Source organism: Furipterus horrens, unplaced genomic scaffold (genome assembly GCF_987537825.1).
Source record: "Furipterus horrens unplaced genomic scaffold, mFurHor1.1.pri manual_scaffold_6, whole genome shotgun sequence".
Lineage (NCBI taxonomy): Eukaryota > Metazoa > Chordata > Mammalia > Chiroptera > Furipteridae > Furipterus > Furipterus horrens.
This window is the reverse complement of record NW_028327176.1, coordinates 3,148,712-3,170,993: the sequence shown is the minus strand read 5'-3', so window position 1 is coordinate 3,170,993 and position 22,282 is coordinate 3,148,712. Positions and strand designations below refer to the sequence as shown.

The window sequence follows — 22,282 nt, the reverse complement described above, 5'->3', positions numbered from 1 at the left end:
TCTCAACCGTAAGAGCTGAAACTGTCTCCCCGTATCATCGGAAGCGGCTGAGCCAAATACCGCGTGTCCTGGAAAGGGCGGCGTGCGTGGGCTTCCGGGTCCACGGGCTGTCTCCCTGCATCCCTAGGAGGCGGCGCGGGGGGTCGGGCCGCGCCGGGACTGATTGCGTTTGGGGCCGCACTCTGCCAGCCGTGCGCTCCTGGGCCAGTTCTTGCCTTTTCCTTTCGGCCCCGGTTTCTTCATCTGTAAAGACAATAAATAGTGCCTCCTTGGACGTCATTGTGAAGATTAACACAAGCTGTGGAAAGCGCCTGGCTCCTGTATGTGTTTGATACACAGTTCTTTCTTCGATGAATTAGGGCATTTTTGGGATTTATTTTATGTTTTTCTTGGGGAAGTTCCCAGGTATTCCATCGTTAATCTTAACGGGTCCTTGTTAGGAAGGGAACTGTGGTGCCCAGGTTCAGTCCTATGCCCGCCCCGGGATCAGACAGGATTAAAGTCCAGTTCTGAATTTGGAGTCAAAAGTGGTTTTTCTGCTTCCTTATTGCTTCAAGAGTTCTTTGTCCCCTACGTTATGACTGCCTCACTAGGGACAAGTAACCCAGGTCTCTGTTTCTTGTGGCCTGTCAGCGCCGACTTTCCAGGGAAATGACCAGGACCGCTCACACGTGGCTGCTCCTGCCCCCGTCAGTTTAACGGTGGGATTCCACAGCGACAGAACTTGGCGGAATTTCTTTAAAATGAAGTAAGCCACCAGCACCGCCCTGAGAGGAGCAGTCACCCAGTGATTTACGGGTGGCCTGGGCGACGCCGGAAGCCCTGCTTTGGTAATTGTGTCGTGTGGAAAAGGGGGCGGGGTAGCTGACGTGGGCGACCTGAGCAGGTGCGAACCACACGGCCCTCTTCGTTTGTCTCAGTCCTGGCCCTTCTTCCCTCCCGCATCGCGCGCACCGTGCACGCAAACCTTTCCCGAAGGCCGTCTGATGTGGCTGCTTTTGAATTTGAACAACAGAAACATTTTGGATTTGGCGTTTGGATTCTGTTTAATGGTCTATGTATCAGTCAGGGTTCTGGTAGGAGACAGACTGAAGGAGGTAACCAAGGAGACCTGAAGAATCATTTAGTCCTAAGATACGGGCAGGTTAGGGGGACAGTCTCCCCAGTGCCGGCTCCGCGGGGCCTGCAGGGCGAGGGGAAGGGCGGGAAGAGCGGGAGCTGTGGCCTGCAGGGAGGGACCTGCCAGCCCGGGGTGGACTTGGGGGAGGGAGCCACGGGTGGGTGACTGCCCCTCCCCGCCGTCTCCCGCTGGTGCGTCCCTCAGAGGGCGCTGGGGGATGCAGAGTGAAGTGGAGGGTGGATTGGAGGGCACTTCTTCCCCCCCGAACGCTGACCGCTGACTCGAGCCCTCCAGGGTCAGTCGCGTCTGCCCGATGGGCACAGGGAGAGGGGTCTTGCCAGACCCTTGGCGCTCGTCCTCATTCCTCCTCCTGCCCCATCGTGCATTTGGAAAGAACGGTTGGTCGCTTTTGTAACCACGGTAATCAGGAGTTGGCCTCCCACAGTAATGGCCAAATCCAGTGACAAACTTTGAGGAACGCAGGACTGGCCAGCACCTCCTTGCTGCCCGTGGCGGCGCTTCTAAAGCGTGGCTCGGAGACCCCTTGGGTCCGAAGCCACCTGGGGCGGGGGTGGTTAAAAACAGGTGCTCTCTCCCCGGACCTACCGAGCGCACGCCAGGAACCTGCGTGTCTGGCCACCTGTTTAAAAACTCTCCATATTCTTAAAGGGCTATAAAATCTGGTGTATCTTTTACACGTGTGCACGTAAGCCGTGAACATCGGCCTCCAAACTAGAACGCAGTGTGAGATTGTGTTATTGACAATATAACCACGAGGTTTAGGGGAATAACACTCACAGCGCCCTGGAGGCGGGGTGGCCCTGAGTAGGACAGGCGTTAGTGGAATCCTGTCCGCGCCTCCTCGCAGCCCTGTCGTTGCCTCTCCAGGGACCCCACGTGGAGCCTCACCGGTACACAGTGTCAGGAGTCTACAAGTGGGTCCTGCCTGCAAGTGGGGCCCGCCGGGGGCGAGGCCGGGCTCCGCCCCCTCCTGCTGCGGGGTGGGGTGGGGGGGCCCTCTGAGGACCCCTCCCCGCAGCCCCTGGAGCATGGCTGCTGGTTCCTTTCCTGTCCTTCGGACCTCGTCCCCTGCTTCTGCCCCTCTCACACTCGCGTCCTCCCCTGCTTCTGCCCCTCTCACACTCGCGTCCTCGGACAGGGGCGGCCGGCGGCCCGAGCCCCGCGGGGAGAGGCGCTCCCGCTGGGGTGTAACGCGGGCCTGCGCGTGCTCTGCTGCGTCAGCGCCCCGCTCATCTGTCGTCCTGTGCTCTAAGGCCGGGCCTTCTGCCGCTGTTTCCTCGGCCTGGATCCCCGCACCCCAATCCCCCTTTCGGCCCCGCACGCCGTGCTTTTGAGCACTCGGCCAGTGCCTGTCCCTCCCCCGAGCCCTCGGAGCTCCGTCCCGCGCTTCCCAGGCGCCCGCCTCTGCCTTTCGCAGCCTCTGTCGTGCCTGTAAGACACACTCGCGGTCTGGGTCGGAGGTGTCCCCGGTGGAGCCTTCGTTTATTTGTGCCTCTTACTTGGCCTGTGGCATTTGTGTCACGGGGCTGGTTGTCCTGCCAGCCTCCCCCTCAGCTCGCTCCTGCACAGCCAGAGCCCGGGGGCGCCCGCGTCTGTCTGTCTTCCCCTGGCCTCTTGACGATTGTGGGTTCCTCCCACCGCAGGAAGGAAGGGGTGAGCTGGCTGCCCCGCCCGCCCTGACCTGCTCTGATAGCACCTGCGGCACCTCCGCTTCTGCTTACTTCTCAGGTCTCCCTGCCAAGCCCCGAGTCCCTCCAAGCCCAGGGCCTCCTCTTCCTCATCTGTGACCCTCGTGCTTAGACGGTCCTTGGCACAGAGTGTGTTTGCAGGACGCGGGCTGGCGTGGTGAAGAGCGCGGCCGCCCCCGGCGCAGACTGCGCCCGCCAGCGGTGGGGTCCGAGCCCGGCCTGACCCTGTGCAAGCCCAGCCCCCTGGGGTGGCGGTCGGCAGGGGTGCAGGTAGAGGGCCGCACCCACGTGTCGCCGGGGTCTGCGGAGGACGCGGTCCTGTGTGAGACCCAAGCCCGTCGCCCCGGTTCCTCAGTCTCCATCCCCAGTGACCCATCTGGCAAGGATCTGAGGGCGTCGTGTGTGCCGGACAGTGTGCTGGACCCACGGGGCACAGAGAGGCCGCAGTTTCGTGCAGCGGGGTTCCAGCTTTTCCAAAACGGTGGCTGCCGGGAGGCCCTGGCCAGGTGGCGGCGGGGGTGGGGGTGACCGGAGCCGAGCTCCTGAGTGGGACTTATGCCCGGGGGGCCCTCAGGGGCCTTTTTCCTGGGGACACGTCACTGTCACTACCTTTCTCTGGCACTCACACCCTGGGACTAGAAGACAGCGACCTTCCTGGGGCTGAGGCACCCCCTTGTCTCGGCACATCCCCTCAAACGGGGCTCAGGGCACCGCCTGCCCCGGCGTGTCCAGCGGGCGCTGACTGCTGCGCCCCTGGACGGCCGCGCGGCCCCGGGGGTGCGGCCCTGGGCTGCGCGGCTCGTGGGGGATGGCTCAGTGGGGCTCCCTTAGTTAGGACAGCGGAAGTATCCTTTGGGGCCGACTTCTTCTCTTCAAGAGGGCTCCTGAAATGGAGACATACAGAGCACTGACGGTTGGGGGGAGACGTGACTGACTGTTCAGAAGGAAATGAAGGTCACGGCGAGGGACCGGTGTTCTCAGCTGGAGGATTATTGTGGCGTGGGCGGTAAGGGCCGACTGGAAAGAGAAGCTCTGGTGGCTCTGTTATCAAGATGCTCAGAAAAACAGAGGCTTCAGCACGCATGAGTGCCTCTACCCACAAAGAACAGAGGGCTGCTGCGCCCTGCCCTCTCTGCTCTTGGGGGTGGGGGCCCAAGGGCTCCTTTGGGACATACCCCACATCCCCCCGCCAGTCCTCCAGCCAGCCCGTTTGGAGTGGGGGGTGCCTGGCTTTTGCCCAGTAGCCGGGATCATCAGCAGATCTTTTGTAGGTAGCCAGCGTCTTGTGGGGTGAAGAAGCCAGGGACCCCCCCACCCCCACCCCCAGCTGCCAACCAGACGGACCTCGCTCTGTAAAGTCCCAGGCCTCTGGCCGGCTTGGTCACGCCCATCGGGCAAACACGCAGCACCCTTTCTGTTGTAATGCCGAATCCCGTGGGAAGCCTCGTTAGGTTTTAGAGGTTTTCTGCGCCAAACTCGGTGTTTGCGGAAGGTCGGAGTTGTAGCTAATGTGTAATTTTAGATATATTCAAGGTACGGAGTGCACATATATCAAGATAAAATAGCTTTCTGCTCCAAAGAAGCAAACTTTTCAGTTCTTTAAGAGCATATGTTGAATTTTGGTCAGAATACTTTATCTTGCGGTCACTGTTCAGACTCTTGCGTTTAGGTTTAATCTGCAGGGTGCTTCCCTGTGTTTGCACGCCTGCCTCATACAAGGGCTGGCACCGCTGTTCCTGGGAGCTACGGACCAAGAATAGAAGTGACGGGGACTTCTGGTGTCTGAGTAGAGCTGAGAGGATGAAGGCAGAGGGCAGGGTGGAGGTGCCCTCAGCTGGCACTTGTTGTCTTCGGTGACAGTTAAGGTGACTTGAAGATTATAGTCCTGGTCCCTGTATGTGTTCTGTAGAATGAGGCAAGTTGTGTCTTCTCCTTTTGTTCTTGGAAAATATTTTAAAAGCCACAATTTACCAAGGAAAATCTTGGTACATTCGGCTTTACAACATGGAGCGTCAGCCTCCTGCTAGATCTGAGTGGAAATTCTGAGCAGCTAGTCAAAATTGAGGAGTAGGATGGAGGGCATTGCCGATCTGTGTACTTGTTAGAAGTTTTTATATGGATTGGAAGGATTCGTTCTAAAGGGTCACAGTCCTCCTCTACGGCTCAGGAAGACAAATTAATGGAGAAACACGCTGCTCCAAGAACGGTTTGGCATCCGCTCAAGAGTTTTACCACGTAGGACTGGAGACTAATGTATAAAACTCTGTTAAGAATATGACCTTTGGTAAGCAACGCTTGTAAATCTTTGAAAGTCCTTGGACTGTTAAAGGCAAAGGGATGTTGGGACCGTGTCAGCAAAGATAGTTGATAAAATAGACCGGAACGACGCAGATGGCTGGTCATGAGCTGCTTTCCTTTTCGTGTTGATCTTACTGAAAGCAGGAAACCCTGGAAAATGTTGAGGATATTAAACTGCTTTTCCCTGCTTTTTGTCCCTGACTCCAGATTTGGAAAATGCACGAGGTTGGGGTTTGGCCCCGGTCCCGTGAAGGGGAAAGGCGGTGGGGTCGGGAGTCAGGTGTCCAGGGGGGGTGTCCTAGGTTAGCGACCAGATCAGCCGTCTGTCTGTGGAACAGTCGCAGCGGCTGCCGGGCGAGGTCAGCGAGGAGTGCCCTGCGTCCCGGGCATCACCGCGACTTCATGTGGGGGACGGCCGGGGTCAGAGTCGGTGCCCTTCTCTGAAGCTGAGGACCAGGGCACGCGGCAGGGGTGCTGCAGAGGACCAACCCTGGACAGACTGGCCTCCTTCTGAGAACCCGTGCAGCTTTGGGAGGTTTCAGGCTCTAGCGAGGGTCGCTACCCTTGGAACATTTTCTAGAAAGGCAGGTTGATGTCACAGATGTTAGCAGTGAAGGGAGAGGGAATGTGGGTGCTGTCTGCTCAGCGGTGGTGTGGGCAGGACCCCGGGGAGACGCTTCGGCGAGTGACGGCTGGTTCTGGCCCTCGGGCTTCCCGGCCTGTAACTGCGTGTCCGGAGAGAGAGATGGTGGGATTCACTGGGGTGAGGCTGCTGTATCAGAGTCCCTCCGGTGCTGGTGGCTTAACGGTAACACCAGTTTATTTTTCTCACACGACAGTTTGGATGTGAGTCGTCCAGATCCCTGGGTAGCTCTGCTCCACCGGTCACAGAGACCTGCGTCCCTCCCAACACATCCTTCTGCTCGGTGGCAGGACAGTGCCACCCGCCTGCCTGAGGCTGGTTGGCTTAGGGGCAGCCGGGCTCGGGGTTGCACACGGGTCCCCTGTAGCACCTGCCAAAGCAGAGTGTGGGGCCCTGTGACCAAAGTTTCCAAGGCAGGAGGTCCGGGTGGGGCCGGGTGAGTTGCGGGTGTTACTGCCTCACAGGTGACATTACTGCTGCTGGTCTGGAGCTCATGCTCTGAGAATGTGGAGCCTTCTAGTCATCTGGCGGGCAGGGAGGGGAAAGGACCCCCGCGGCCGCAGCTGTGGGCCAGAAGTGGCGCATGCACCGCACTCCAACGCGCATTCCTCTGGCCGAGCTTTGTCACATGGCCGCAGGAGGTGGGTGGAGGGGGCTGGTGAATGTCTCCTATCTGGGGCCGTGCCCAGCAGCCGCTCTGTCAGGGCAGGAGGGCAGGGCAGGCCCCGCCGAGGTCTGGAGTCGCCTAGGGAGAAACATCTGTAACTCGGGGTGGGATTGGTCAGGGCGCAGTAACATCTGAGCCAAAGTCTTGAAGGTTACATGTGTCTGGTGACTGAGCAAAAGGGCAGCTTCTAGCTGAGGGAACAGTTTGACAAGGAGAGCTGGGCAGGCTCGCTTCTTCAGCAAATATTGGTGCATGGCAGGGCGGGGGCGAGGCCCCGTGTGGCTGAGGTCAGAGGGTACCTGGGCAGGGCCCGAGGACGCAGCCGATGAAAAGCAAACGTGAGTCATATGCCAAGATCGGGCGGTGAAGACCAAGGGTTCAGGACTCAGCTCAGGTTCAGGTTGTGGTTCTGCCACTTAGCGTCCCCTATGAGCTGTGTGGGCCGCCTGAGCATGGCCCATGTGTGCCGTGGAAAACTCTGGAAATGTCCCCGGTGGCCAGCACCCGGGCTGCGAGCCGCTCTTGTGAGCCGAGGTCTTCTCGGGGCACGCTGGTTGGTGGCCCCATGGCTTCTGTCTGAACACCCCTGCAGCGGAGAGCTTGCTCCTCCTGAGGCAGCCAGCTCCGTTTCCGGGGAGCCGTGGTCATTAGTTTGTCATCTGGGGGCTCGCAGACTTTCTAGAATAACCCAGAAGTGGTCTGAATGAGCCCACTTCTCCGTGGTCACGTCTTCGATCATTGGTGGATGTGCCCTTCTTCCTTCACGGGGTTGGCTTGTGAACAGCGGCACTTTAGGAACTCAGGTGCCCGTACCCCCGCGCCTTCTAGCGTGGGGTTCAGGGGCTTGTGCTGGATGTCGCCAGCTCCCCTGGGGTGGGAAGCCCGCATCTGGGAGTCAGCGTCTGCATCTCGCCCTCTTCAGGGCATGGCCGTGTTGGCGTCTGGTCTGAAGATGCATTGCGTCTGGCCTCCGTCACTGACTCATAGGGACTGAAAATAAGGAAGCGCTGGTTCAGTAGTGAGCGTGTTCTCGCAAAAAACGCAGCTGGGGTGGCGATGGAAACCCCCGGCCTGCCCCAGGCACCGTCTCCTGCCACTCAGTGGCCTCATTGTCCCCGGCCAGCGGGCTGTGTGTCCGGCGGGAGACGAGCGTGACAGAGACCGCGAGGCGTGCTGGCCGGGTGCCGTCGAAGGGGGCGTGGAAACCGGGGTCGCCGAGTCCGTCTCCGGTCAAGTGGCCAGTGGCTGGGTGTTACAGTCAACACTGAGCTAAAGCCAAGGGGTGTCCAGGCAAACCTCCAACTTCGCGCCCTCAACCTCTGCGCGTTCTTCTTAGCGCGTGTCAGGGAGGCCGCTCGCTCAGTGCGTCAGGGAGGGCAGAACGTGCTTTGGAGACGTCAGGGCTTCTTGACGCTTGGCTCTGTTCTTCGGGTTTCTCCCATGTTCCTGTGCCGTACGTGGGGTTCATCACGGACACCGCCGTGTGCGCTTAGGGTGTTGCTCCTTGTCAGACGGGGACGGCAGGGCTGGTGACTCCACTTGTGGTCGCCGGCACAAGGTGCGTGGCACTCCCAAGTAGAGTTGTTTCATTAAAAAAGGTCATTTTCGTGACTGAGCTGGAACTACACACAAGTTGAGTACAGTTCTGAAAGGTTATTTTGTGTTAAGTTAGTACACTAAACAGTCTTACAGGTAATGGAATTGAAAAATAATCTCTTTAGACCTTAAAAAAATGTGTAACGTTGGCTCAGAGGATATAACGTCCTTCCCGAGGTTGAACCCTTTCTCAGTTCTCAGGTTAGCTCACCTGTTGTCCCGAGCGTGGTTTTCATACTCATGAGTGTCAGTATCATTTTACTCACGGAATAGCAATCGTGTGTTTGTATTTTAACTGATAAATACGTAATTGGATGAGGTGACTTCACTCTAAGTGAAATGTAGGGTGCTTATCTCTGTCTCTTTGGAAGTTAATATCCATATATGAATAAAAAGCATTGTTTGGATTAGTTATCTGATTTTGCTGAGCAGAAATGATAGATTAGGCTATCCCACGTGATCATTGATCTCCACAAATTCAAGGGTGCTGGACGTGAGCAGGAAAAGGCGTATAGACCAAGACTCAGCCCAAGCCAGACGGTGGCTTTGGACTAGTAACGGTGAAGGAAAGCAAACCTCCGCTCCTCTGCCACTTGAAGAGCCTGTGAGATTGGGTATTTCATAATTTTTGTTGCTCTTTGGGAGCTGATTCTTTTCCCTTTATAATAAATAAGTAGGCTCAACATTTGTGTGTTTTCGATGTCATTTGTATTTTCACCAACGCATTACGTCCCCTAATAGGAAACTGAGCGTAGTTTGTGGATTTCCTGGAGCGGTGCCTGGCACATAGTAGGTGCTCCGTAGACATCTGTCTATTGTGTGAAGAAGCTATGAACCTGGTGACGGCTTCTGTTTTTCAGGTTTCATTTCTTTAAGCTAATTAAATGTAATTTATCAGCAGCAAACGATAAAACCGATGACCTGTTTTAGCTTTAAATTCTATTTCCTTTTTTGTATTCCAACTTAAGATGATTCAACATCCATTTGGGAGCTTGTTTTTCTCTTGTTGGGAGGCCGTGATTTCAAATGGGAATAGTGCTGCTTTTCAGGTAGGACACCTGGAACTTGTCACTTAGCCTGTAGAAGCCTCAGGCAGTGTCAGTGTCCCCCAGGGTTCCGTGGTTAGAGACCTTCCCTTCCCGGGTGCGAGAGGCGGACAGACACTGGCTGATCGGCAACCCTCCGGGCGCAAGCCTAGTTGGAATGTGTGCCCCCCATGTGCTGTCCCCTGGGCTTCCTAAGGGCTGCTCCCTGAGGTCACGTAACGCCCCCAGCCCCGGCAGCGCTGGGCGCCTGCTGCTTCCCCCACAGGGGACCCCGCTGCTCCGAAACTTCCCACGTGCAGAGCCAAGTGAGGCTGGCGGTCTAAGGAAGGCCCAAAGGTTTAGTGACGTCGCGCCCCCTCCGATGTGGGCCGGGGCGCAGGAGTGTCACACAGAAGACGCACGAGGTCCGGGAGGGTCCCTAACAACTAGTACCTGTCGTGCCGAGGCCCTTGATGGGATACTTCCTCTGGAAGGCGTTGGGACGTAGCGAGGGCTCAGTAACCGTTAGCCTTTACTGCCGTTACAGCGCCTGTGTGTGCCATCACCTGTCCAGGTGGCACCCTGCACTGCGGTAGTTTTCCCTCCTGTGTCCTCACTAGACCAGATGGTAAGCTCTTGGGGCAGGGGTGACTCATTGCCTCTTGACTACTCACCACCTCCAGCGCTAAACTAGGCGGTGGCCGCTTGGCGTGGTCGCTGGGCGGCTGTCGGAGAAGGTCCTGGCGGAGGGGGCGGGGCTTGGAGACAGGAAACAGGAATGTGCTCCCAGTCGTCTTCAGTCAAGGAGGGGACGTGGAAAAGGGAACACCAAGAAAGGAAAGTGGATATATATGTGTATTTAAAAGATTTGTAACAGTGGTAATTAAAACAGTTCCTGCTTCATCGATGAACCTAGCACACAGAGCAGCACGCTCCCTGAATATTTCATTTTGTGTCTATCGGTAGGCTCTGCTGTGTCCCTTTTCTCCTCGTCAGGAGGCAGGGGTAAAGAAGGCGGGCTCCTGCAGAGTGGTGGGCAGTTGACAGATGTGAGTAGTATGATGTGTTTTCTAATGGAGAAGGAAAGACAAAGCGGGAGCGATTGACATTGAAAAGTATAGTGACGTCTTTTCTCGGATAAGTCTCATTAACACGAAAAGCAAGTATGTTGTGGACGACTCTGTAAGTTCCTGAAGCTTAAGCGCACGGGGAGCCCCAGGCAGCGGCAGGTGTGTTCCTGGGCCCTCGCGACCGTGCGTGTCCTGCCGGCCCGCCCTGATCGGCATCCCCGAGTCTGACTCCTGCCATTTCCCACCTTGCTTTTGTTTTAGTGGTTTCTGTGCCCTGACAACGTTGTCTGTCACCTGTTCTCTGACCGCGCCTGGTGACAGGTGGAAGCTGTGACGATGCTCCTGGCCCTGTGAGTGGGGAGAGCAGGTCCTATTTTAACTCGGACAGAGGTGGCCTTTCTTCCCCCGCGCCCTGGGGCTCCCTTGGTCTTCTCCAGTGTGATTTCACTTGCAGAGGAAAATGTCACCTGGCAGACCCTCCAGTCCTGGTATGTGCGTGCTCTCACTGGTGAGGCGCCGCGCTGTTCCCTTCCAGCTCATCTGGGACTCACAGAGACGGGGGGCGTGAGTCCAGGCCCCGTAACTGGGTAGCTGATCTCGTTTTCTTTCTTGAAAATTCATGGGCTCTCCCGTGTTCCTGGATGCACTTGACTTCCATTTTGCATGGGTACCTGGTAAGTTCTTTCAGTTCGAGGACCCCGTGCTCCTCAGCTCTGGGGAGCCCTCTGGAATGAGTTCTTAGGGAAGGCCTTGCCCCCTTCTCTTTGTCGCTGCTCTTGCTGGGTACTGACATCTTGGACGAAGTCTCTGTATCTCTCTTGCCACCCCTGTCTTTGAGAGACTTCTCTCAACTTTATATTTCAGCCGGTGGTAGATGTTGTTTTCCAGAAATGGCCACAGCAGAATTTTCAGTGTTTGTCGCTCCCTCCCAAGGAAGGACTTTTCCCTTCCCCTTGAACCCGGACAGGCCCGTGGCTGCTGCAGCGGACAGCGTAGTGGAAGCGAAGCTCCGGGACTCCTGGGTTAGGTCGCTAGCAGACCGCAGCTTTCATAGGTGCGCGGTGCCCCTCCCCCGCCTCGTGCTTGTCCTTGGAACCCAGTCTCAACCTTAAAAATAAAAGAGCCAGCTATTTTGCCCGCAGAAATGAGTTTATTTGGGGTTAGCAGAGGAATTGCGATTTGGTACATGCAAACTACAGCGAACTGTACGCAGGTCCGCGGGACCAAGGAGGCCGTGGGAGGGGCAGGTACCAGCAAAGGCCCCGGGGAGAGCAGAGGGCAGGGCTGGGGCTGGGTAAGCAGAGACTCCCCGCCCGCTGCTGCCAGGGTGGCAAAGGGACCGCCTCCTGCCCGGCTTTGTAAAGTGAGCGGCGCTGGGTTCCTGGGAGCTCCTCCTTCTGGGCTTCCCCACGCCACTTGGAATGAGGTTTTCCCTGGTTCCTCGTCACACCAGCCACCATGTTGTGAGGAAGCCCTGGGCACACGGAGAGGGGGCACGTGTGTCGGCCTCCAGCGCGGGTCTCAGAGGGCAGGCGGGGTCAGCCGCCCGACGCGGGAGGGAGCCTTTAGGTGAGGTCAGAGCCGGACGTGTCCTCCCGCCCCGCTGTGACCACACTGCAGCTTCAGGAGCAAAAGAAGTGTTGCTTTAGGCCACCAAGTTCAAGGGTGATGTAGACATGACCAAATTTCCCATTTTGGCAATCAAGTTTTTAAAAATGTTTATTGAAATATAACTTACAGTGACATGCCGAGATTGGAGGTGTCCGGTCTGGTTAGTTTCCAATGTTAGTAATTGCACCGAAGTTCCTTGGGTGCGTTTGCTCTTTTCATTGGAGTCCGAAGTCGCCCCGGCGAGCCCTGGGCCTGGCGCGGTTCTCTCTCTTGTGCTTTGCCCTCCGGACGCGCTCTATTTTTTTGTTGAATTAGAGATATTTGAAAGTTTTTAAACTGTAAGAAGCTTTGCAGATGTGAGTAGTTATTAGTATCAAAAATATTCATTTTTCAGCCCTGACCAATGTGGCCCCGTTGGTTGGGTTTTGAGCTGCAAAGTGAAAGGTCACGGGTTCAGTCCCCAGTCCGAGCACATGACTGGGCTGTGAGTTTGTCCCGTCGGGGGTGTGCAAGAGGCAACGGTCAGGGTCTCTCTCCCACTCGCCCTCCCTCTCTGCCCGTCTCTCTAAAAAGTAAAATAAAATATTGCTTTTAATATTTATTTTCCAGATGTACTTTTGGCTTAATTAAAAAAATACTGTTTCCAAGCACAGTGGACTCAGACGCGAACAACAGTGTTTAACTGTCCTTCTCCTTGTAATGCAAGGAGGCGCACGGAGCTGCCTGCCTGGGGCAGAGACGTCTCTGTGGGTCTGGGCCTGCCTCTGCACGTGGATGCTGGGCCTTGTTTGTGACGGGGGCTCCCGGAACAGGGTTTTTTTTTTTTTTGGTTGTATGTATTTTTTGTAAGTTCCTCATGTCAAATGAATTTTTTCTTCTGCTTGTTCATTTTAGACGTATTTCCCTTAAGATTTTATGAGAATACTTTATAAGAGCGAAATGGAGATCATTCTTGAGTCTTTAAATGCCATAACAGAGTGTTGTTTGTAGCCTTTTACTTCACTGTTTTTCTGGGGTGAAAGAAATGCAGAGGGAGAGAAGAGAGCGCAGTTACCAGCACGTGTCCCATTTCTGTAAGCGCAGAGCGACGCCGAGCCTGGCAGGTCACAGGGCCGGGAAGCTGACGTGGGCGGGCCTGGGGACAGGTGTGTCCCCTCGCCACTCTCCCGAAGGCTCCTTCCTCTGTGGTCATCCGTGGTGTCCTGCACCCGTTCTCCTGGGCCGTCCTTGGGCCCCCGCAGAGCTGAGGCATCCGGTTCCCACCGTTTCCCAGGGGTGGCTGTGGGCCGGCAGCATCCCGCTGACTCTTTGCCCAGATGGGTACGCACTCCCAGGGGGAGAGGGTGTGTTCTGCCAGACCCTCTGGGCGCTGCACCAGGTCTTGACCCTGGGGAGCTTGGGAGAAAGTCGGAGCTCTTGTTTTGTCCCTGTTACAGGGTCGCCCTCAGGTCAGTCAGCAAGTTGCCTCTTTCCCTCGCTCCACAGGGCGCCTGCGCCTTCCATTCTGTGTCTGACCCTGGGGCGTCCCCATTCTCCCAGGTGTCCCCCCAGGCCTTCCCCCAAGCTGGGCGCCCGCTGTCCATGCCGAGTGAGCGCGGACTGTGCACTGGCCCGTCACGTTGAACTTGAGGCTGTCCTCCCTGGGAAGGCCCCTGATTTTGTGTGTGTTTGTTCGTTTCTTTTGTAAAATGGAAGATCTTAACTTTACACAGTGTTTTTGCTCTGAGAGTTTTCAGGTGACATTGAATGAAGAATCCCAGTCTGTGTTGCTGACGCGACATCTTGATTTTCCCTCCAGGTCAACTTCGTGGTGTGCCAGCTGTTCGCCCTGCTCGCGGCCGTGTGGTTCCGGACGTACCTGCGCGCGAGCAAAACCAGCCCCTTTGTGAGGCATGTCGTCGCGACCCTGCTGGGCCTTTACCTTGCACTCTTTTGCTTTGGATGGTAAGTATTTTTATTGGAATGAAGACCCTGGACATCTTTGTGAATGTAGTGTGTGGGAAGATACGTGCTGCAGGGTTTGTGCCTGTATTTATGAATAATGTGCTATAGTTTTTATTTTTAATAGAACAGTGGAGAATGGGCTCTTCTCTTTAGTTGGGGCTCAGGGCACGTACTATTTATAATTTATGAAAAAGGACGGATGAAGGATAAGAGACATTTTAGTCCATTATGAGTAGTTTTTTTCACCTATTTTGCAGATCTTTGATGCCAAGGCAAACCATTTAAAATAGTTTTTTGTAAAATTTCTGTGCAAGTGGCTTTTTAGAGCCGGGTAAAGCCCGTGGATAGACCTGTGTGACCATGTTTTAGGTTCTGCCGTTCGTGAAAAGAGGTGTTTGTTTGTTTTTGGTGGAAAGACTTACGAGGGAAAGCTGTTCCGTATGACCCTTCAGAGGCTCTGTGTGTGTTTCCTCAGGGCTTGCCTGGGGCTTGCATTCGGAAATGCCACCTTGCTGTTGGGGCCCGGGGACTGGTTGTGAGAGGGAGCGACCAGGAGCAGAGAGCCTCAGGGAAGGGCTGCTGTGGCCTCCCCTGCGTCTCCCTGCCCAGGGCGCGCTGTGCTGCCTGCCGGGCTCCCACACCCACCCACGGATCAGCCATCTGGGCGTGTTCTTCGCGGGCTCTGCTTTGAGATCAGAGTGCCTGAGCGCGTGAAAGGGCACCCGCTGCCTGGCGGTTTGGTCGCTCCTCTCGTTGGGGAGCATCTGTGGGACTTGGGTGACGCTTCTGTGTTCCTTCTAGGGTGCTGTTTCTGATTCTCGGGAGGGGTGGGACAGACATTTCTTCATCTGCTCTTTTTGCCCCCGGCAATGGCAGGCATTTCCTAGGAGCCTATGAAAACCAGTCAGTCTCTCACATATCGCCCGGCGACCGGTCTTCTGATAGGCATTGCTGTGTGTGGTCCTCAGATTCGAATATGATCTCTTGTCACGAGTGTGGGTTTGTGATAATAGTCCTCCCCAGGAGTCAGCCAGGCAGCGGCTGGGCTGGCCACCTGCTGGGCAGCCCGGCACCGAGGAACAGATAGGCACACAAGGTCACTATGCTCTTCGCTCAGCTTTTACTGATGCAGGTTCACTCAGAGTGCAACATCAACGTGCATTAGTATCCTGCTCACACTCTAACAGTCTAAGAGAACTGTAACACACACACACACACACACAGAGCACTCAGTGGGGGACAACGACCCCGAGGCCCAGAGACAGCATGGTAGGGTCAGCGTTTTGCAGGGAAGGATCTCCGGAGCCAGGCGGGCAGCAGGGCAGGGGATGCCCTCAGTCCAGCAGGGCAGAGCCCCCGGCAGCTGAGGCCAAGGGAGGCCAGCGTGGCGTGGGGCAGCGCTCTGGTGTGCGGAGCACGGCTGTCTCGGCAGTGGTCTGGGGCCTGCCTCAGTTGTACCTGGGAAGTGGGGTACTCCACCCTTCTGGGCCTTGGCACCCCTGCTGGCAAGTGGGGAATTTCCCCAGGAGCCTATCTATGGGTGGTCCCGCTTGGCAGACATGGCTGTTCTGGCCACGTGTGCAGATATCTTGGGTGTGTCTCCTTGCCAGATGTGTCTGCTCTAAGGTAGTTCCTCTCTGGAACCAAAGTGTCATGGCTGACTGGCAGCCCTCTTGGTTGACATGAGTGACTGCACTTTGTCTTATGTACTTGAGGCTGTCTTGACTGGACCAACGCCATTTTATTGGTCCCACTCCCTACATCTGTTCAGTTGACGTGAATATGGCCTTTACCGCTTCCTTGACAGCATCAAATGTATATCATCAAAGTTTCTTAGGTTTCTCAGGTGATTCTGCTTAAACTTCTTGTAAATCAGGCCATGGGGTAATGTGTGCCTGTGTGTACACACAAGTGTGTTAACCTTTTATTATGGCACGTCTACATACAAAAGTAACAGGATAATAATGCGGACACTCATATTCCCATGACTCAGCTTCAGTCGTGACTGAGAGGCCACCAATCTTCCTTTATCCTTTTGCTAACTTACTTTTCTGGAGTATTCTAAAGCATATTTCAGGACACACACTTCGCTCATACATACTTTAGGGTCAGTGTGTATTTGGGCAGCATATTTTAGGGAGTCGTTGGGGAAGGCTTGTAGTTCAGGGACACCTTCCCATGGGGGCCTGTGAACTGCGGAGGATGGAAAGGTGCCTTGTGGGGGGGGGGGCGGGCACGGCCAACGGGAGCCTGGGTCCCTGTGCTCGGAGGTCCCTACGGAGGCGCCCTCTCAGGGCTTTGTCATGTGAGCAACCTGTCCTGAGCGCCATGTCTCCCACTCATTTCAAATTATATGTGATAACCAGGATTTTAAAAATAGAGTTCTCTGTGCTGTTCTTAAAGGAGAAACTGCTTTTTTCTCCCTTTCTTTGGGAAGAGAGAATGTTTCTGCCCCGGACCAGGTGTGAAACGCCTTGGCCACTTGGAGTGACTGGAGAGGCGGCGTGGCCTTTCCTTGGCCACTTGAGCGCCTGGTGATTTCAGCCTCAAAGGCGGGTGAGCTTGACGGCTTCCGTTCTGGAAGGGAGTGTGTTACTGCTCTGAGCTGCAGAGGATCACCTGATCTACTTTGGCCTCAGCCTTTTTTTTTTTTTTTTTTAAGTATCATTTGCAAGCTTCTTTCAGCTAAGAATTCACTTACACTTTTAACGATTTCTTAACTGTCTTTGGCGACAGTGTAGGTCCTACAAGGGCGCTTCCACTCTGCAGTCAGACGGACCTGGTCCCACTCTGGGTGCCTTGACTGGGAGCTGAGTGACTCAGGCATGTTTTCCAGCCTCCCCAGCGTCACGTGCCTCGGCCGTAAGCGGGCCGGGCGTGCCCGGGAGGATGGGGAGAGCGAGGGCTACAGAAAGGAGCTGATTCCGCAGCACAGCGGTGCCGCGTGAGCACGGAAGGTTTCTCAGGGCCAAGGTCGCTGTTGTTATCCGTCCTTACCATCATCTAGCTGGGGCTCCAGCCTTTTTCTAGTGCTTATCATAGAGGATTAAAGGAGCCTGTGCATCGGTGCGTCTTTCTCTCCAGAGTGGAAGCTCCCTGGGCACAGACACCGCTGGTGACTGTTTTTGGCGCCCGGACGTGCCCTCCAGGGCGCGGCCAGTGAGCAGAGCTCAGTGGCACGATCACAGAGCTGCTCCCCAGCCTTTTTAAAACACGTGCTCTTTTTTGCTGAAAATAAATTTTATACTTGCCTTTAGTGTGATTGGAAGTTCAAAATAAGTAAAATGTGACCTCTGAAACCAGTGATGGTTGAGGATAGAGGGTTGCTTTGTTTTCAAAGTACTCAGGCACCCTAAAAGATTGGGACCCTGTCCATGGGGTCCCTGCCCCTCCCCTTGAGGAATCAGCCCACGGACACGTGGCCAGAAGGAAGCACCCCTCGTGTGAATGTCAGTGAGGGTATAACCAGGTGACCTTCTCGTTTCCTCAACCCTGAGGTACCGTCCAGCCTGAATGTTTACCTTCCCGTTACACTGGACAGTCGAGGACTCGCCCTGTGTCAGGTGACCCGGAGTCAACACCGCCCGCGTGTCACCAACGCGAGCGAGTGCCGCTGTGCACTTAGTACGCTCCTTTCGCCCACGAGGTCACCGGGCGCCCACGGGTGCGTGTCTCCACGGTCCGTGAGACAGGTGGACGCTGACTCCCCTGCACGGAGCCGTACCACAGCAACAAAGTCTGTACAGCCGGAGGCTGGCACCCCAGACGATGCCACGCGCGGCATCCGAGCCACGATGACCGGGCCTCGGGCACCCCCCCTGACGTAAGGAGAAAAGCAAGTCAACTTCTACGTGGTCACATAATCCTCACGTTCCAAAAGGACAAATGTGTCCCCGAGAGTCTGCCAACTTGTTGGACAAGAACCTTTAATGCACCCCGCTCTCAATTAATGAAGCCCTTAGGGGCGCCCTGCAGTCCTCCTTAGCAGGCCGCAGTAGCCTGTCAGGGAATTGTTATTGCTGGCACAAAACTGGGGTGCATACTGGATTTGAAAAGAGCGTGATAATCAGGTGATTTCTTTCAGCTTTCTTCTGTTTCATTTATACTTATATATGTTTTTCTGCTTCCTGTGGCCCTGTGGTGATAGCAGCCCTCCGGGCCAACGTGTGTATACGTGTGTGTGTTCTGCCATGAAACCTTATTTATAATGTTTCCATATAAAAGCTGGTTTAAAGATTTAGATAAGATTTCCCCCTTGGAGGTTCCTGTTATTCCATAATGATTAGGTTTAAAAGTAATTTAAATCATAGGTTAAGATCCTGATAAATACTTTAAAATTATGTACAATGGTTTGAAAATTTTTTCATAAATTATTTATGTTGTCAAAGGGTAAAGGACATTGGAATTGCATGTGTATGCATGTCAGCGTGATCTGGGGTAAAACCAGGGAGCCTCATCGGGTTTTGCCCGAATTTTGTGGAATGAGTGGGTCCATCAGCTCGCTCGTTGAACGGTGGGTTTCTCCGTTAGACCCGTGGAGAGGGCCGTCAGCTCGGCTGGAATGACTTGTAGGTCTATGGCTACACGTTAGCATCGACTAGATCCATGGGAGGAAGCTCATCTGACTTGAGCTGCCCTCTTTTCAGAATGAATAGATTTCCTGTGCGTGCTTGGTAGTAAACCCGGATACTTATTTCGTGGCTTTGTGGCCTTGTGAGTAACCCTCGAAGATGGAGCCCAAAGCTGGGATGAGAGAAGTTACTTTGGAGAAACTAGTAACTGCAATCCAGGTTCATTACTGCTTTTCATCTCGGGGCCTCGAGTACGGAGAAGGCTGTGATCCCGGAGCCGCGTAGCCCCGCGTGCTCTCATGTAGCCGGGAGATGGGGAACGCTAGGGCACCGAGGCTGCTTTCCGGGGTTTGCTCTTATATTTCACAGCGTTTCAGGGGTTGCAATATGAGCCTTCTCCCTCTCTAGGGTGTTCGCAGGGTTCTAGGCTCTGGCGGTTTGACTCTTATTTTTTATCTGGGGGTGTTCTGTGTGGCACGTAAGCACGTTTAAGCCCGAGTTATCCCAGCGTGATGCCTGGGAGTGGGTGTCTGGCCCCGGCTAACGGCGCTCTCACTTTTTCTAGGTATGCCTTACACTTCCTCGTACAGAGTGGCGTTTCCTACTGCATCATGATCGCAATAGGAGTGGAGACCATGCACAAGTAAGTGGGCACTTTGTTCGCATGTGAGTGTGTGTTTCACTGTAGGACAGCTGGATCAAAATAGAATGTTATCACATGAAAAAGGATCCTAAACCGGGATTGTTGTTCCAGAATTGTCATAAACGCAAAAATAAAGTTGCCAGTGTGCATCGCCCTTCCGTGTACCCCAAGCGGGGTCGCTGGCCCGCAGCACAGCCGAGCCGCTAGGCTGGCGGCCTGCCGGCGTGCGGAGCGCCTCTCTCTGCAGAAGGCGCAGCAGCAGCCTGGCCTCCAGCCCCTCTGTGCCAGGAGCACCTCCCCTACACGTTGTGACAGCCAGGAGTGTTTTAGGTGTTTCCACGTGTCCCTTGTGGGGCACAACTGCCTGCAGTTCAGACCACTAGCTTAAGGAAGGGGTGACGGCCGTGGAGAGGAGTGAGGAGAACCGATTGGACAGAACCGAGGAGGTAACTTTGGAAGGACTTTGTGACTGATGGGAAGCATAGGTAGGGGGACAGGTGTCCAGGCTGGCCCCTGGCTGCTGGCTGGAATTGTGGGGTAGCTGGAAGCCCCATTTCCTGCTGAAGGGAACCCTGTAGGCAGGGAGGCATTCAGGGATAGGCATTTCAAGTGAATTGTATTTAGCATCTAAAATAGTGCTGACCCCGCAGTAAACACTCACTGAGCCTTTGCTGAATAAACGCGTGTTTCTTTAAAGTGTCTGGTGGCTGGGTGTAGCGGTCCGGGCGAGAGACGGAAACCTGGGAGCGGACGTGTGCGAAGCTTACCTGGTCGGACGGCCCCGGGCAGTGTGTACTGGCCGATGCTAGTACCTGTGAGGGCTTGTGCACTGTGTTTCTGAATTCTGACACACGACTCCAAGCCTTTCCCACGAGGAGCACTGCACCGCAGCTGATGAGTGACCTGCAGGGTTTGGCGTGGTGGGCGCCCCTCTGCTGTGTCCTGTGTCTTCTCTCAAGGCCTGTTCACGCCGGCTGCACGGGCTTGAGGGCACCATCACATGCAAGTTCTGGCGGTTTTAATTTTTACGAGAGACATAAAATGTTTTGATGCTATTTCAAGCATAACAGTTTCTAAACTGTTATGATCCTGGTTTTAAAGTCTTAGAAAGGTGATAAGTACAAAGTGTAACTATATTTAATATCTGATGAAAAAGTTGGATGTTTTTAATCCGGATGATAGAAGGAAAATTTGATTAGATTGCTCACAACAGAGGATGTCTATATCACTGCGTAAACAGAAGAAATGTTACGCTTTTAAACTGGAGGGCCGTCGGTTCGTCCCCAGGAGAAGGGAGTCGTTTCCTTCCCGGAAGCAGGCGGCGGCGGTCTGGGAGGTTACCCTGCCGCTCCCTAGACCTGCGTGGCTGCCCCCGCATGGCCTCTGTGACTGTCAGGTCGTTAGGATTTAAAATTCCGTTGTTTGGTCACCCTGGCCCCACGCCGCGCGCTCAGTGGTCCCGGGGGCTGATGGCCGCCGTGTGGACGGGACGGAGCAGAGAGAGCGTGGCTGCCTCACGCAGGAGCCCCACCAGCCCCGGGAGGTCACGGCGCCGGCCTTTGTAGGAAGCGTCCGGGAGGAAGTGTTGAGAGTCGGACAGGACTTCCCTGTTGGGACTTGACCTACGGATGAGCCATTGGCATAAACAACAGTTGGACGTACCAGTTGCTACTGTTGGCGATAAAGAGAGGTGGGCAATGAACTTGAAAAGTGTGCATTACTCTCTCTTCGCTCCTTTCCGCTTTTATACCCGTGTCTAAAATGAAATTGACTTTAATTTTTTCTTTCTTGTTTTTTTCTTATTATCCGTAGATGCTAATTTTTTTCCACTTAGCCCTTTACATTAATTTAAAATGTTTTTCATGGGTCAGACCTTAAGAATTGCTCTTAAATGTATTAGATGGGACTTCCCGCATTTCTGTGTGTTGTTCCCAGGTATCACGTGTAGGACAATTCTGATCTCTTCCGGTCTAGTTTTCCATGGTGCGTGCAGTATGCTTTTTTGAGCAGTAGGGTATTACGTCTTTAAAGTGAAGGACTTGGACTCCCCTGAGTACTGACCAGTTTAAGAACCCGCGCCCCCTCTGCTCGTGTGCACGTAAGGTGGCGTGGCGTGGGGGCTGCACCCTGCGTCACAAAGCCACATGTAGGTTAACATGCTGCCATGAAAGCGTTGCTTTTGTAGCTTTGTGTCTATTTACCTTTAAAACTGAATTTATTCTAGAGTTCAGCGCTTTTTGTAGTTTATATTTTCATGTAAACTTTGACATTTTTTGAGGAACAAAGTTGAAGACCTTAGGTGACAGGGAGAAAAAGAAGAGTATTTAGGGACAGAATGTTCTCTCTATAAGGAGACCAGTGCTCCCTGATGGATACAGGGAGTCCATTCCCAGCCGCGTCCTCAGCGGCGGGTGACGTCCTGGCGGTGAGCGTCCTTGTCTTGGCTCGGTCCCCGTGCTGTGTTTCAGAGCTGTCTCCAACGCTTATTCTGTGCGTGGGTTTTCAGGTTACTCAAGGGGGGATGCTGGGAGATTTGTCTTTCCAGCCGTAGGTGACTTTCCTGGTCCCCAGCGATCGATCGCGAGGTCTGTTCTGGGGACGTGTGCAGGGTGGGGGCGAGGGGACCATTTTGCCAGGACCCTCCCTTTGTGGCTCAGCCCTGAGACCTGGCACTTGCTTGCTTCCGCGTGAGTCCTGAGGTTTGCCCCACGCCAGTCTCCTTGTCCTGGGCCTTCCCTTCCCAACCACCTGTCCCCAGACACCTTTCCCCAGGCCACGCGGCCTTCCGTCTCCTATCCTGTCACTTTCTTTGGCCTGGACCCTGGGCTGTCTGCTCCGGGGTGGCGGTGGGGGTCGCTGTGGGGCACGCTCCTCACACTCACGCAGGAGGTGTGGGTGTGGGGCCACGTGCATCGTGTGGAGCTCTGACGGAGCTGCGAGCCAGGCGCTCGGGGCTAACCTTCCTGGGGACGTGACTTGGGGGGGGTGAGCGCAGGGGGACTGTCCTGGCGGATGGAGAGCGAGGCAGAGGCAGGAGGGAGCGTGGCCTGATGCAGGGTGCTCTGGGCCGCGTGGGGCTCGTGTGGTGGGAGGGGTCGTCACGTGCACAGGGACGCTCTGGAGGCCCGTCATCTCTGGCTGGAACCGGGGAGTTTCTGGGTTCTGTCGGGTGAGAAGCAGAGGACTCAGGCGTGACCCGTGTGCTGAGAGGCAGGCAGGGCTGAGGTCTCACCGATCTGGCCCCGTGTCTCTAGCGCACACGAGTTAGACACAGACACACACGTGCCCCCGCTCACAGAGCAGCGCATGAGGCCGGCCCCGGCGTGCGTCCTGGTGCGCACTGCCACTGGCCATGGTCGGGTCTGGCTGCGGCGCTGGGGCCCTG

The 22,282-nt window shown here is 55.2% G+C and overlaps 1 protein-coding gene across 2 annotated transcripts in view; it reads left to right on the top strand.

Annotated features, from left to right (window-relative positions):
* MBOAT2 (membrane bound glycerophospholipid O-acyltransferase 2) overlaps positions 1-22,282 on the top strand; it is a 65,437-nt gene that overhangs the window by 5,700 nt on the left and 37,455 nt on the right. For both annotated transcript variants that reach the window (XM_090280883.1, XM_090280882.1), the window contains exons 2-3: positions 13,538-13,683; positions 18,820-18,897. In XM_090280883.1, the coding sequence (XP_090137009.1) occupies positions 13,538-13,683; positions 18,820-18,897 (224 nt within the window). The remainder of the gene's footprint in view (positions 1-13,537; positions 13,684-18,819; positions 18,898-22,282) is intronic.